The 13,968-nt window shown below is 63.8% G+C and overlaps 1 protein-coding gene across 1 annotated transcript in view; it reads left to right on the plus strand.

Moving 5' to 3' along the window:
* The window catches only part of KLF16 (KLF transcription factor 16), a 16,715-nt gene extending 5,154 nt beyond the window's left edge, over positions 1–11,561 (plus strand). The window contains exons 5-6 of the mRNA XM_025861053.2: positions 1–226; positions 9,261–11,561. Of these exons, the coding sequence (XP_025716838.1) occupies positions 1–226; positions 9,261–9,562 (528 nt within the window). The 3' untranslated portion in view covers positions 9,563–11,561. The remainder of the gene's footprint in view (positions 227–9,260) is intronic.
* Positions 11,562–13,968: the final 2,407 nt, after the last annotated feature.

Genomic DNA, 13,968 nt, shown 5'->3' on the forward strand with positions numbered 1-13,968 from the left:
CACCTGCTGGCCGCCAGCATCCTGGCCGACCTGCGCAGCGGGCCCGGCGCCGCCCCGGGGGGCGCCTCGCCCGCCTCCTCCTCCTCGGCCACCTCGTCCCCGTCCTCTGGCCGCGCCCCCGGCGCCGCGCCCGCCGCCGCCAAGAGCCACCGCTGTCCCTTCCCAGGCTGCGCCAAGGCGTACTACAAGTCCTCACACCTCAAGTCGCACCTGCGGACGCACACAGGTGAGCCCCGTTCTCCTGGCCCGCGCGCACGGTCTCCTGCGCCCCTTCCCCCTCCAGGACCCCAAAACTGCGTGGCGCGTGGGGGGCGGGGAGGGGGGCGCGCCCGGGCCGCCGCCGCGCCGGCCGGGAGGGCGGGGCCTCGGTGGGTGGGGCGCGCGCAGGGGGCGTGGCGGCCACGCGGTCGGGCGGTGCGCGGTTGGCGGGCGAGACGGTGGTGGCTGCAGGCGCTCGCGGGGCGCGCGGCGCGACGGGGTCCGTGGGCGGAATCGGGGCTCCCGGCCCGTCCCCTCCCCTCCCCCCTCGGCTCCGTTTCCCTTTTATTTCCTGTCGCGTTCGTGTCTGGGGAGTGGATGCCATGGTTGGAGCACGCAGCTCTGAGATGGTTTTGTCTTCTCCTCTCCTGCCTCAGTTTCCCTATCTGCATAGAGGGAGGAGGAGCCGCGTCGCCGCCTCCGGGGTGGCAGCGACGATTCACCCCAGAAGGCAGCAGAGCGTCTGGCGCGGGGGCCGGGGTAGGGGGCGCCCCACATGTTTTTTTTTTTTTTCTTATGAGTTTTAATAAGGCGGAGGGCGGGGCTGAGAGTGCGGGTCGAGGCCTGAGTCTGGATGCGGGAGTGGGGGGCGGGTTTGAGAGGGGCCCCTCGAGGGAGCCAGGTCTCCTCACCGCGTTAGGGGGCAGGGTTGGGGGAGGGTTCAGTGACACTTGTCACTTCTCAGCGCCCAGCTGGGGGTGAGGGGACGGCTAGGGGAATCTGAGGCCCCGGGTACAGTCATCACCCTTACACTGTCACCCTCTCCCTCGTCCCCCTCGGGGTACCCCCCCCAATGCTCTCCAAGCTGGGAGTTTGGGTTGGGGGTCAGGGGAAGGTGGGTCTTGCTGGCTGGCCTAGGCTTGAATATTGAGGGTGGTCTTCCCTTGGGGAAGGGCAGGGGAGCGGGGGGTGGGCATCTGGGTACAGGCGGTGAGGATGCACTTGGATTCCGGCTCTGCCACTTTCTAGCCCGTGACCTATGCTGGGGTTCAGTGTTTCACCTGTGGAAAGGGCTCGTGGAGTTCTGCCTTCTGAGGGTCACTGTGGGGGTCACGTGCAGCCGTGGCACTGTGGACACACTCCTGTTGTGGAGAGAGTGGGAGAAAGCAGGCTGGCCCTAGTGGTGTGGTGGGGATCCTGTGTGGGCAGCCCCAGGCCCCTTGCAGGACCTCCGATGCCAGGCACCCTCCTCCCTGTTCTTCGCGCTCCGTCTCCTGCGCGGTCCCCATCCCTGTCCGCGGGGACCTAGAGGCTCTGCCCCACTTGTGAGCACAAGACAGGATACGCAGCCCGGGCTGACTTGGGGTGGGGTCTGCATTTCCTCCTGGGGCCACCATCCTTCCCTGAGCAGCCACTAGGTGTTACCCACATATGGAGGCAGTGACATCTGGGGTCCGTGAAGATGGAGAGGCGCCTCTCTGGGGACCAGAGGGGAGATTCCACTCTGGGTGTGGAGCTGGGGTCTGAGCAGGTCCCTGGCTCATTCTAAGTGAGTTTGCCTGTCTGAACAGCAGGGGTGCTGTAGTGGAGAGATTGTCCAGAGAGGGACTCCGTTTCTCCCACTCTTGGGCTCCTATACCTGTCCTGTCACCAGCCCTAAGTCACTGTTGGATGGTGAGGTAGCAAGGGTCTTTTGGATTCCCCCAGTGTACTGATTTGGTTTTTTTTCTTTTCTGGGTCAGTTGAAGGGGGCAGCCAGGCCACCTCCCACCACAGGTCCCGAGAGACACGTCTCCAGGGCATCCTGGAGTCCTTCGGAGCCTCCATATGCCCCCAAGCAGTGGTGGCCGCTTCTCTAGGTGGGCCGGGGGGGGGGGGGGGCCCCGGAGGATGTCAGTATTGCCATCCAGGTTTTATTTATTTTTATGTTTTTTATAAGGAATTTTGTTTATTTATTTGACAGAGAGAGAGAGACAAAGCGAGAGAGGGAACACAAGCAGGGGGAGTGGGAGAGGGAGAAGCAGGCTTCCCGCGGAGCAGGGAGCCCGATGCGGGGCTCCGTCCCAGGACCCTGGGATCATGACCTGAGCCGAAGGCAGACGCTCAATGACTGAGCCACCCAGGCGCCCCTTGCCGTCCACGTTTTAAATGAGAAATTTAGGTTCACAAGGCCCAGCCAGGGTCGGGGGGAGTGACCCAGTGGAGGGTGCGAGTAGTGGGTGGGGGCGGGCAGGGTGCCATCCCTGATGGATCCCTCGCTCCAGTGGGAGCTGTGACCCTGGGTGTTCTGTCTCAAAGCTCTCCTTATAACATGGCCTGGGAACCCAGAGGGCACAGCTCCTGGATGGACCGACTGCTCCTGAGATTGGAAATCCCTGACTTAGGCACCCTCGGTGTCCTGTCTCCCGAGGGTTTCGGATACGTGTGTGCTTGAGACTGCTTGTTCAGTGTGTCTCTGCGCCCCCCTCCCCCCTGCCCCCGGACCACAAAGCCCAGCTTAGTGGCTGCGCAAAGGCCATTAGCTTTCCTGGCCTCTAGTAGAGGGAGATGCTGCTGTTGTACCTGGCTTGGGGGTGGGGAAGCCAGGCTTGCCCCGGGTGTCCCAACCAAGGCTAGCTTGGTGTTGCCCTTTGCCAGGGATGGGCTTGGGGACAGATGTGATGAGAAATAATAATCAGAAGTCAGCTGAGCCATCCTCAGAGGGCCTTTGGGAGAGAGTCCCGCCTTCCCCTGCTTTGCCCGAGGATCAGTCTTCCTCCCTGTAAAGAGAATCCCAATCCCAGCCTAGCTCCATTTTACAGAGGAGCAGACTGAGGCACGGAGCAGGATCCTGGCCAGAGTTGAGTGTGGTACCCTCATTGTCCCCTGCTCCACTTGGCATAGGGGGTGGTGAGGCCGGGAGGGCCACCCAGCTGCAGGGGCAGGGCTGTCCCGTGGTCCCCTGGGTCTGGCCTACAGCCCCAGCATGGAGCTCTCCTGTGTGGGGTGGGGAAGGACTTCGGAAGCTTCAGGAGAAGTTGACGCCGTTGCTATGGATACAGAAAGTGAGAGGAGAGAGGGGGCGGGGGCGGGAGCGGGGGGGAGAGACTGGCTGTCTACTCCCTGCTCTCGCAGCTTCCATATCCGGACTGTTCCTCGGCCCCAGAGTCCCTGGTGCTGAGCAGGCGGTGAGCCGTGCCCCTGCTGGGGTCTCGGGCTCCTTCCTGGCAAGAGGGAGCTCAGAGCCAGAAGTGGAGCTTCTAGGCCCTTCCCCAGGGCACCGCGGATGTCATTCTCTGCGGGTGTCCTGGGCACCGTGGGGGTTTCAGCAGCATCCCCGGTCACACCCACTCAGTGCCAGAAACGTCCCTGGTTGTGACAGTGACACGTGTCCCCTGGGGGAGTTGCAGGATCACCCCCAGGCGAGAACCCCAGTTTTACTCTAAAACCCTATCTCCTTAAGTTTGAGGAATGTTAGGTAAGCATCTAGCATGTGCAAGGTACTGTGGGGACATCCCAGTCCCCGTGCCCTGACACCCTGGACCCTTGGGAGGGGGGTGACAGCAGCAGTGAGGGAGGAAGAGGGCTCTCGGCTGATAGCATGGGGTCCTCTGGGGCAGGAAGGGGTGTGTCCCCGGAGAGGGCACTGCACCCTGGCTGCAGGGGACAAGGGCCCTGGCGTGTGAGTTTTGAGGGTGAGGTGGAGGTGTGAGGTGGGGGTCAGGGCAGGTGAAGGGTTCCATTTAATCCCAAGGGCAGGGTGGAGAGTGGGCAGGAAGGCAGGCCCGGCTTTGCAGAGGAAAATCCGTTTATGGAGCAGGGATTAGGGTCCCGCGAGAGGGGTTGCGGAGGGCAGGCTGCCCGCATGGGAGCAAGAGTGGGCCAGCCGGCAGCCCGGGTACGAGTGAGAGGCCCCAGGGCACGGAGAGCAGGAGGTGGCTAGGGGGAGCCCTAGTTTTTCTGAGCAGCCCAAGGGGGCAGGGTGGGGGTGGTGGTACTCCTGGCTGAAGAGACCCCCAGGGGAGAGGCACTTGGGGAAACTGAGGCCCAGAGGGGAGGTAGCCACCACCCACCCAGGGCCGAGAGGACAGCGGACCCTCCCACCCCCCTCCCCCAGGCAGAGCAGTGAGCTCCTCTGAGGACGGGGCGGGGGGGGGGGTGTCAGGAGACTGCTGGCTTATGGGGGGGCAGGGTAGGGCAGTGCCAAGCCTGAGGGGGGCGGGAGTGGCCGGTGAGCTCCACCTGGCTCCCTCCTCCCGCAGGAGGGAGCGCTGCTGGAACTGGCTTCAGGTGCCGGTGCTGTGACCGGGCAGTGGGGGAGGTCCTCCAACATTGTGGGGGGTGATAACCACCCCCCACCCAGGCTCCCTGATAAAGGTGGCCCAGATGGCCCGGGAGCTGGCAGATGATACCAGTGCAAGGAGCCGGCCTCCCTCGGAGGGAGGGCGGGGAGTGGGGGCCGCCCTGACTTTAACCCTCGCCCCGGTGCTGTTCCAGAACAGCAGGTCTCCTGGTGACACATGCTGTGGGGAGGGGGGGCTGTGAGAGTTGTTACCCCTCACCCCCAGGCACTAAGAGCCCCCCGGGCCAAACAGGCCAGTCTGGGGGGGAAGTGAGCCACAGCAGTGTGGGTCTTCAGGGAGGAAGGAGGGTTGAGGGGCGGCGGGGGGCCAGGCTTTTAAATACACGGTAGTGTATCGCACCTCCCTGGGCGGGTGGGGGGTTGGACAGAGGACGAACACACCATTAGCTGCTGCTGCAGCCCGCAGCCTGAGCCTGACTCTCCGGGCCGTGGTCTCCCCATAGAGTACGGGGTGCGCAGGCATGCACCCAGGGCCTGCATGCCGGGCCTGTGCCGGCTGCTTGACGGTCAGGTGAGGGGGCAGATCTCACATCTAGGAGATGCTGAGCACAGTGATAGAGAAGCCGAGAAAGGGGACAGTGGAGTGCACCAGGTGGGTGAGGAGAAGCCAGTCTTAGGGGTGAGGGTATACAGGGAAGGGGCAGAGTGACATGGGGAGAGTTTCCAGGCAGCGGGAACATGGTGGGTGAGGATTAGTGAGTGGGGCTGCAGAGAAGTCGAGGGAGGGTGGCGGGTCAAGGTAAACTCTGTCAGCTTTGATCTTGGGTCAGGGAGTAGCTCTGGGAAGTTGTAGGGCAGAGCACAGACTGGGTGGCTCAGCCACAAGCTGATGGGCTACTGCACTAGTCAGGCAAGAGCTGGGTCTGGAGATATTTTGAAGGGGTTAGTGATCGGATTTGCTGCCAGGTACCAGGCAGGCCAAGATGGGGGATGGAGAGGGCCAGGAGATGCCTGTCTGAGCTCTGGTGGCAACAACAGAGCGGTTGAAAGGGGAAACCTACAGGAGGAGTGGGGGATGTGGGGGTGGGTAGGTGGTAAGCCTTGGGTTTGGGGGGGGGGCAGGGCCCAGGGGGTATTTAAAATCACAGCATGGGGCTGCCTGGCTGGCTCAGTCGGTGGAGCATGTGACTCTGGATCTCAGGGTTGTGAGTTCGAGCCCCACACTGGGTGTGGAGATTACTGCAAAACTAAGAAATAAAATAAAATCACAGAATAGTGGAGCTTCCCATAAGAAGCGGACTTTGTAAAGCCTTCAGAGTAGCCAGCTGGAGGCGGACTCCAGGCCCTGCTTCCCAGACCTCACCTTCAACTTCTCCCCTTTTCTGTTGCACCTCCACAACTGTTCTTTGGGTTTTGTTTTTTTTTTTTAAGATTTTTATTTATTTATTTGACAGAGAGAGACACAGAGAGAGAGGGAACACAAGCAGGGGGAGTGGGAGAGGGAGAAGCAGGCCTCCCGCGGAGCAGGGAGCCGGATGTGGGGCTCGATCCCAGGACCCTGGGATCATGACCTGAGCCGAAGGCAGACGCTTAACGACTGAGCCGCCCAGGCGCCCCATTTGGCTTCTTTCTGGACTACTCAGGGTGTCTCCGGGAAGCCCCTGGCGCTCCCTGCCATCTGCTGCAGCCCCAGCCTTCCCTAGCTCTCCAGGAATTCTCCCTCACCTGGGCCCCTACCCCCTGCCTCTACCCAGTAGGTGGGCATTTGTGCAAGGGTCGGCTGCCCGACACACCTCCGTCCCTACCCCAGGGATGACCTCAGGAGGTCATGGTGAAGGTTAGTTGTCCGAGCCGTGGTCCTTGGCCCCAGTGCTATGAAGTCCAGGCAGGCCAAGCTGTCTTGGCTCAGGGACCACCATTACCCTGTATCAGGTCTCCAGGACCTCTTGGCCTCCATTTTTCTGAACCAGCATGGCACTGTGGTTACTCCAACTGTCCCCAGGTCACCTCAGCCCGGTCCAAGTCAAAAGGTCATGTCCACCCGCTCCCCGCCCACCACATCTTTCTCCAGCCCGGGTTCCAGTCCGCTCTGGGGCGGCCGGCGGCGGCACCTGCGGCCTCCTAAGCGCCCCCCACCCTGGCTAGCGGACTGTGGGAGGGTGACAGGGCCTGGTATCTTGCAGGCATTCGCCCATCGTTGTGGGGGTGGGAAGCCTGCGCACCCGAGTCCCCGCCACCCACGTGTGCACGTGAGCTCCCCGGCAACTGGGTGTGGGGCGGGGCTGGCCGGCATTCAGCCGGCAAGTCGACCCCAACCCCCCCCTTCCCCGTCCGCCGCCCCCGCCCTAGCGGGAGCGGGACCACGTGAGCGAAGCCGGCTGGGCCGTGTGGATGTCCCTGCCGCCACCGAGCTACGAGCTACGTGCGGCAGCTGTGTTCCCGGCGGCAGCACGCGTCCTGCCCCAGTGCGCGCTGGTAGCGCTCTTGCAACCTGCTTATTGCAAAGTGGAACTGCGGGGAGGAGGGGAGGCTGGGAGGCGGGTACCAGTCCCGCCACCGCCCGAAATGGGGAAGTGAGCCAACTGCGGGGCGCGCCAGCAGCGGGATGGCCCCCCCCCTTCCCTTCTGCTTTTCCCCGCCTGCGCCCTGCAAGATGGCGACAGGACTGCATGCCCCTCGGAGGGGCATCGCTCCCCCAGGCACCGGGTCTGGCCTAGAGCCAGCAGCCCCGCCCCCAAACCGGACTCCCCTCCCCCAGACTGCAACCCTGGGGGCTTGTCACATCCAAGCACTCCACCGTCCGGGTGGGGCGGGGGTCCTTTCCCAGGCTGTTTTGAGCTCTGTGGTTCTGTAGAGGATGTCTCTGCTGAGATCCCTCCCCCTGCCTTTGGGATTGTTTCAGGGAAGGGTGCAGCCCCAGAGATTTGCAGTCTGCGAGGTCTTGGGTTACAGATGTGTAACCCCCCTCCCCTCGGGGTAGGTGACTCTAGCACACCTGGATTCACAGCCTTCTGGGGCATGCCCACCTGCAGGTGTGAGAAACCCACAAGAAATCTTCATGGGGGGGCTTGCTGGACCCCACCTCCTCCTTTGGTTTTGGGCTGACCGGCAAGAAGGGATGGGGTAGGGGAGGTTTTAGTCTGGCTCTCTCCTGGGCCGTGGGTGATGGCAGGAACCCCCTCTGCCTCTCCTGACTCCTACCTTCTCCCAGCCCTTCACCCCAGGACAATCCCTTAGCTTTCAGAGCAGAGATGTTCCTGGCTCCCCCCACAGCCACACGCCTGTGCCGTGGTCCTTCCTGCCGGCTCCTGGTTACCTCTGTACTGGGCTACCATCGGTCCTGTTTGGGGGGCCTTTCTCAGACCCCAGGCCATGCACCCCTCTTCTGGGTGTGTTCCCTGACACAGGGTCAGCCTGAATCACCACAGTGCCTAGCCTCGGCCCGGTGTGTAACCCAGGAGGTGACCACCCTGACCCCGCTGTGGCTGCCCCCGAGTCCAGCCCTCTCCCTTTGTACCCGGAGCTCTATCCAGTGCCACAAAGGGTGTCACACAGGGGTGTGGGCGCCACGGCTCACGTGCCCACATTCTATCCACACCCCCACCACACACACACCCTCCAGAACTCCTGGACGAAACAAGGGCTGGGGAGTCCAGGGTCCCAGGTACCCGGCGCAGGGCGCAGGGGTGCAAGCTCCGGGATCCTCACGGCCCCTTGGCCTGGGGCGTGGCGGGGGTCCAGGGTGGACCCAGCCTAAAGGTGGGGCCCTCGGCGCTCCCGGGAGATGCTGACCACGCTCGCTGGGGGGTCGAGCTGAACCGTTCTGGGGCCGACACCCCAGACCGAAGGGGTGGGTGCGAACAGGCGCTTGGGGTTGGCGGCGGCTGGTCGGGGCAGGATGGGCGAGGCCAGCCTGGGAGGTGGGAGGGGTCTGCGGAGGAAGTTGCCGGGTGGCGGCCCGCCCCTCCCCTCCCTGTCCGTTCCGCGGGGGCGGGGTGAGGCCGGTGGCCGCAGCCTCCAGGCCCTCCCCTCCCCGGCGGCGCTCTGACCTGAGGGGGGCCGTCTCTGCCAGGGCCTCGTACCCTTCCCCACCCTCTGCCGGGCTTGGGGCTGCAGGTGGCCCTGGGGGGCCCTTCACATGTTCCTCTACCTCTAGAGGGGCCACAAGAGTCAGTGGGTGGACCGGGCATGGGAATCTGCCCAGACGCCACCCCATACACACCGACTTTGCGCCCCGGGTGGTCATTTTCAAAAGGTGAGGGTTACTGGGGTCGCGAGCACCTGGGAGCCTCTGATATGCCCCCCCCGCCCCGGCCCAGCGGAGGTGGGGACAGGATCCATTTGCATAGGAAGAAGCCCCTGCAAAGCCCAGCATGCCTTGGGAGCGGGCGCGCGCGCGCGTGTGTGTGTGTGCGTGCGTGTGTGTGTGTGTGTGTGTGTGTGCGTGTGTGTTCTATACACCAGGAGATCTGTCTCCGAGGCGGTGCCGTGGGAGTGGGGGCGGGCCTGGTAGAGCTCAGCCTCTGCGGGTTCTACTTTTAACCCACAGAAACTGCTCCTGGAATTACTACAAGTTCCTAGGAAATAAAGGGCAGGAGTGTTCATTAGGGGCTTCGTGAAATGAGTGGGGGTTTTCTTTTGCACCTTTACACGTTTTAAATTCACACCCAGAATCCCGCCTCTAGAACCAGGTGGGCGGGTGGGGAGACACATGACCAGGATTCTGTGGGTGGCCCCAAGCGCTGACTGCTTCTGTCTGCCCTCTGCCCCCTCTGCCCAGGCGAACGCCCCTTTGCCTGTGACTGGCCGGGCTGCGACAAGAAGTTCGCGCGCTCCGACGAGCTGGCCCGCCACCACCGGACGCACACCGGCGAGAAGCGCTTTCCCTGCCCGCTCTGCTCCAAGCGCTTCACCCGGAGCGACCACCTGACCAAGCACGCGCGCCGCCACCCCGGCTTCCGTCCGGAACTGCTCCGGCGCCCGGGCGCCCGCAGCACCTCGCCCAGCGACTCGCTGCCCTGCAGTCTGGCGGGCAGCCCCGCGCCCAGCCCCGCGCCCAGCCCGGCCCCCTCTGGCCTGTAGGGCCCTAGTCCAGCCCACCCTGCCGCACCCCTGCTGGGCCTGGGCATGGAGCACCAGCAAAACGCCTGCTGTCCGCAGCCAGGGGCGGGCCACGGACGACAGCCAGCGTCCCCGACACTGGACCGGGGGTGGCCCTTGGGAGGGGTGGCTGGGGCCCGCGTCTGTAAATAGCCATGTTGGATAACTCTCTTCCCATGTGTTAAACAGGAACCCCGGGTGGGCGGCCAGCAGGCGCTCCCCTCCCCCCATGGCCACCTCCCTGCTTTGGAGAGGGTGGATCTGGGGGGAGCGGCCCAGGAAAGGGGCACCTAACCAGTGCTCAGACTCTGCCCCCCCAGCCCCCCTCTCCAGGTTGGGATGATGTGTGCAAAGAGCCATAGATGAACCAGGGGTTACCCCGGCACCCCCCCCCACCTTGCCCGGGGCCCCTCACCCCACTGAAAGCCATTGGAGATGTTCAGGGAACTGGGGTGCGGCCCCAGCCGCCCCCATCCGGGTACTCAATCTCAGGTGTCCACAGGTTCTGCCCTGCCACCCAGCTCCCCAGCAGTGGGGGCAGGGTGGAAAGGGGGGAGGCAGGGAGGGGGGAAGGCAGTAGGGTCCAGGTTTTGCTCCTAAGACTGGGATAGGGAGGGAGAGAAACGGGTTCTTCCAAAGAACATTTTGACTCACATGGAGGGGAGGTGGGTAACACAGGCTGCCGCTGGGGCAAAGGCCTCCTTATTTATTTTCCTCTGTCTCTGCTGGTGGGAAGGAGGGGGGCAGTGAGCTGCCCCTCTCTGGGTGGGTGTGTGAGTGTGTGAGTGAGGACTGCTCCTGTCAGAGTCAAGTCCCCAACTTTGGCCTTCCACAGCATCGTGTGACAATCAGTCAATCCCTCCTGTTTGGGACCATGACAGCCATCGAGCATAAGGCACCCCTTCCCTGCAGGTGGAGGTGTGGGGGCCAGCTCCATCCTGCCACCAGCCCTTCCTCCCGGCAGGTACCCCTGGTCACATGGCCCCTGGACCAGAGGTTGGGGTCCTGCTTGCAAAGGCAGGAAGCATGAGGGCTGACGCCTGCACCCCACGGGATAGCTCGTTTTTTTGGACCGGGTAGAATATTTTTTCAGGCACCAATCCCTTTCTTGACCTGGGCCCCGTGGGTGGTCCGTTGTCCTCAGGGGGTGTGGGTGTTGGGGGGAAGGTCTGCGTGATCTGAACTTAGGGTAGGGAGGGGTAGGTGCTGTGTCCTCTCCTGGCGTATTCCCCACTGTGGCTTTGGTTGGGTTTCATTTTGGACAGGGACTGAGGACCCCCGCCCTAGAATGGGAGAGGATCCAGGCTCCCTGTCCCAAGACCCTGAAAGGACCTGTGTCCCACTGTTGGCTGCAGGGGGTTTGTGACACCAATGTGTGTTCCAGAACCTTCCTGTCTCCCCATCGGGGGCTCGGGTTTTGGATGGCGTTGTGGACCAGACCCAGCCTGGCAGGATCCAGGGATGGGTACTGGGCGTCCTGGGGAGGAGGCCAGGGAAGCCCTTCTGGAGCTGGAGTGGGAGGGGTCTTCTCGCCCCAGTCTCCGGGCAGATCCTTTCCAGGCTGGTCCATCTGTACCCTAAACCCTCTTTTCCAGCAGTGTTGGTGAGATGCCTTAGTCTGTGAGGGCAGGCTGGGGTCCCATTTTCCCCTAAGTCTTTATGGACGTCCTCTTGATTGTCCTATCCCTGGCTGGTGCCTCTGCACAGGAGGTGGACGGTGGGTCTGAGGGCCCAGGAAGCTGAGGACTCCTCCCTGGCCCCTCCGCAGTGTCCAGGGGCCTGGAGAGACCGGTGCCCCTCCTCCCCCAAGGAGCTCGAGGTCATTGGGACCTGGTTCCAGCCACTTAGCTGTGGCATCTCAAGGAGGGGGTGAGGGGGGAGGGCCCCGAGGGACTTGTGCTTTCAGGGGGCGCCCCACTTCCCCCTGTCCTGCCTGGCCTCTTCCTTGTATTTAATTAAACAAGCCCTTTTTTAAACCCGACTCTGGTGCCTGTGTGGTTTTTCCCACCTCTGGCCTTCAGCCGGCCCGCCGAGTTGCCTGTGTCCCCCTCAATAGTGTAGCCCCCAGGTCACCAGCCTCCGGCTGGGGGCCCTGAAAAGACCCCACTAGCTGGGACACGAGATGACGCTCCCTCGGCCCTAAGGCCTGGGGAGGGGGCTGCTGCCCCGCGTCACCCACGCCTCGCGCAGCGGCGCCCCCTCCTTCCCGCTCCGTTACCCGGCAACGGAGGCGCGGTGACACGGCGCCCGGGGGCGTCCGGCGCCCGCCCCCTTCCGGCTCCGGGAGCAGGGGGGCGGCCGTGCCCCTGGGGCTGCTGGTGGGCGTGACAGCGCTCGTCCCCAGAGGGTCCGCGGACCCCGCTGTCTCCGCGCCGCGCCAGGCTTGCGTGCCCAGCGGGTCTGCTCACGTATCGCACGCCTGGCGTCTGCCAGCTCCCGATTGGAGGGGCCTGGGCGGGGGAGGCCCCGCCGGAGGAGGGCTCTGCGGCCCCGGGAGCGTTGAGAAGCTGGTGAGGGTCTTGAAGCCCTTTCCTAGGAAACGGACGCCCAGATTCCCGCGGTCTCCAGAGCCCCGAAGGCGGGTGTGGCTCCAGTGGGGGCGCGCAGACCCTCCCCAGGGGCTTCCCTGATTCCGCCCCAGGGAAGGCGAAGGCCGCGCCATCTGGTGGCCGCCCCTGGCACTGCCCCGCCGGCTCCCGCCGAGCCCTCCCGGGGGTCCTGCCCCTGCGGCCGCGCAGGCCGCCCGCAAGCTGGGCAGGGGGCCCTCGCCCTTACTCGAGGACGGCCTCCCTGTTGCATCCCCCTAACCCCTGCTTCACTTTGTCCCCCTTCTACTGGCTTCTGCCCCGCAGGCTCGCCGACATTACTCCTCGGACCCCCGTCCCACTGCCCCCCTCCGGCTCCAGCTGCCGTTTCTGCCCCTTTGGGCAGAGCCCCCGGAATTCGGGGTCCACGCACGCAGCCCCTCCCGCCTGTCTCTCTTGGACACCATCCCACGTGCTCTGAACAGCTCGAGATGTCCCCTCCTGTCTTGGGGACGCTCCCTGGTCGTGAGGCCTCGGGGACCCCTGACCCTTCCGGGTCCCCCGCACCCCGGGCTCAGGCCCCCCTCTCGCTTTCCTCCCTGTACGCTCACGTCCCCTGTGTGCCGACGACGCGCCCTGGTCGGACCCCTACTCCGGACCCTCGATGTGTACCCACTGCCCCGCCAGGCTGCCCAGTCCCACCGCCCCTTCAGGCATCGGCACCTCCAGCTTTCCAGGTGGCGGGCCAAAATCCTTGGGGTCACCCTTGACCTTCACTCTGTCTCTACCCACGTCCATTCCATCCGGAAATCTCCCTGGAGTTCTATCTTCAAAGCACATCCCAAATCGGCCCACTTCCACCCCGCCCTGTGTCTCCACTTAGTCCACCCCGTCGTCGCCCACCTGGAGCGGAGCAGCCCCCTCCACTATGGCCTCCCGGTCGCCCCCACAGTCCGTCCCCCCCCTCGGTGGCCACCAGAGGGCGCCAGTGAGCACCGAATCAGGCCCCGCCCCCGCTCTGCTCACAGCCCTCTGGGGTTCCCACCTCCCTGGGGGAAAAGCCCAAGTCCTCACCAATGTCCCCAAGGCCCTGCACGACCTGCCCCCTTCCCCTCCCTGCTCTCCACTCCTCCCTCTCTCCCCCTTGCCCACCCTGCTCCAGCCATGCGGACCTCCTCTCTGTTCCTCCAACATGCCCACCCAGTGCTGCCCCAGGGCCTTTGCACAGACTGTGCCCTCTGCCTGGAATGCCCTTCCCCCTCTACTTGCTTCAGAACTGCTCAAATCCCAGCTTCCTCAGAGGACTACATGGATCACCTCTTCTCTCAGCCGCATACCCTGTTCTTCTCCCCCCCCCCCCCCCCCACCGCAGCACTTAGATCACGCAATCTCGGGGCATCTGGGTGGCTCAGTTGGTTAAGCGACTGCCTTTGGCTCGGGTCATGATCCCGGAGTCCCGGGATTGAGTCCCGCATCAGGCTCCCTGCTCGGCGGGGAGTCTGCTCCTCCCTCTGACCCTACCCCCTCTTGTGCTCTCTCTCTCAAATAAAATCTTTAAAAAAAAAAAAAAAGATCATGCTATCTCATTTCCTTATTTCCTATTATCTGTCTCCCCCACCTAGAGCACCACCCCCACCAGGGTAAGGATCTTCCCCCTGTTGCCCAGTGTTTCTAGCATTGTCTGGCACGTAACAGGCACTTGGTGAATATTTGCTAAATGGATGCCCAAGACCAGTGAGCCTGGATAGAGACTAGGTGGGCTTTACCTCACACACTTTGTCAGGCCACTTGCAGGGGGCCCGCCTTTCTGTTCTTGGTGATGGCAGGTGTTGAGGAACCCCTGCATGAGGGGCCAGGTGGCTG

The sequence above is a fragment of the Callorhinus ursinus genome, unplaced genomic scaffold, assembly GCF_003265705.2.
Source record: "Callorhinus ursinus isolate GAN/ISIS: 27379988/994484 unplaced genomic scaffold, GSC_fseal_2.0 scaffold77, whole genome shotgun sequence".
Lineage (NCBI taxonomy): Eukaryota > Metazoa > Chordata > Mammalia > Carnivora > Otariidae > Callorhinus > Callorhinus ursinus.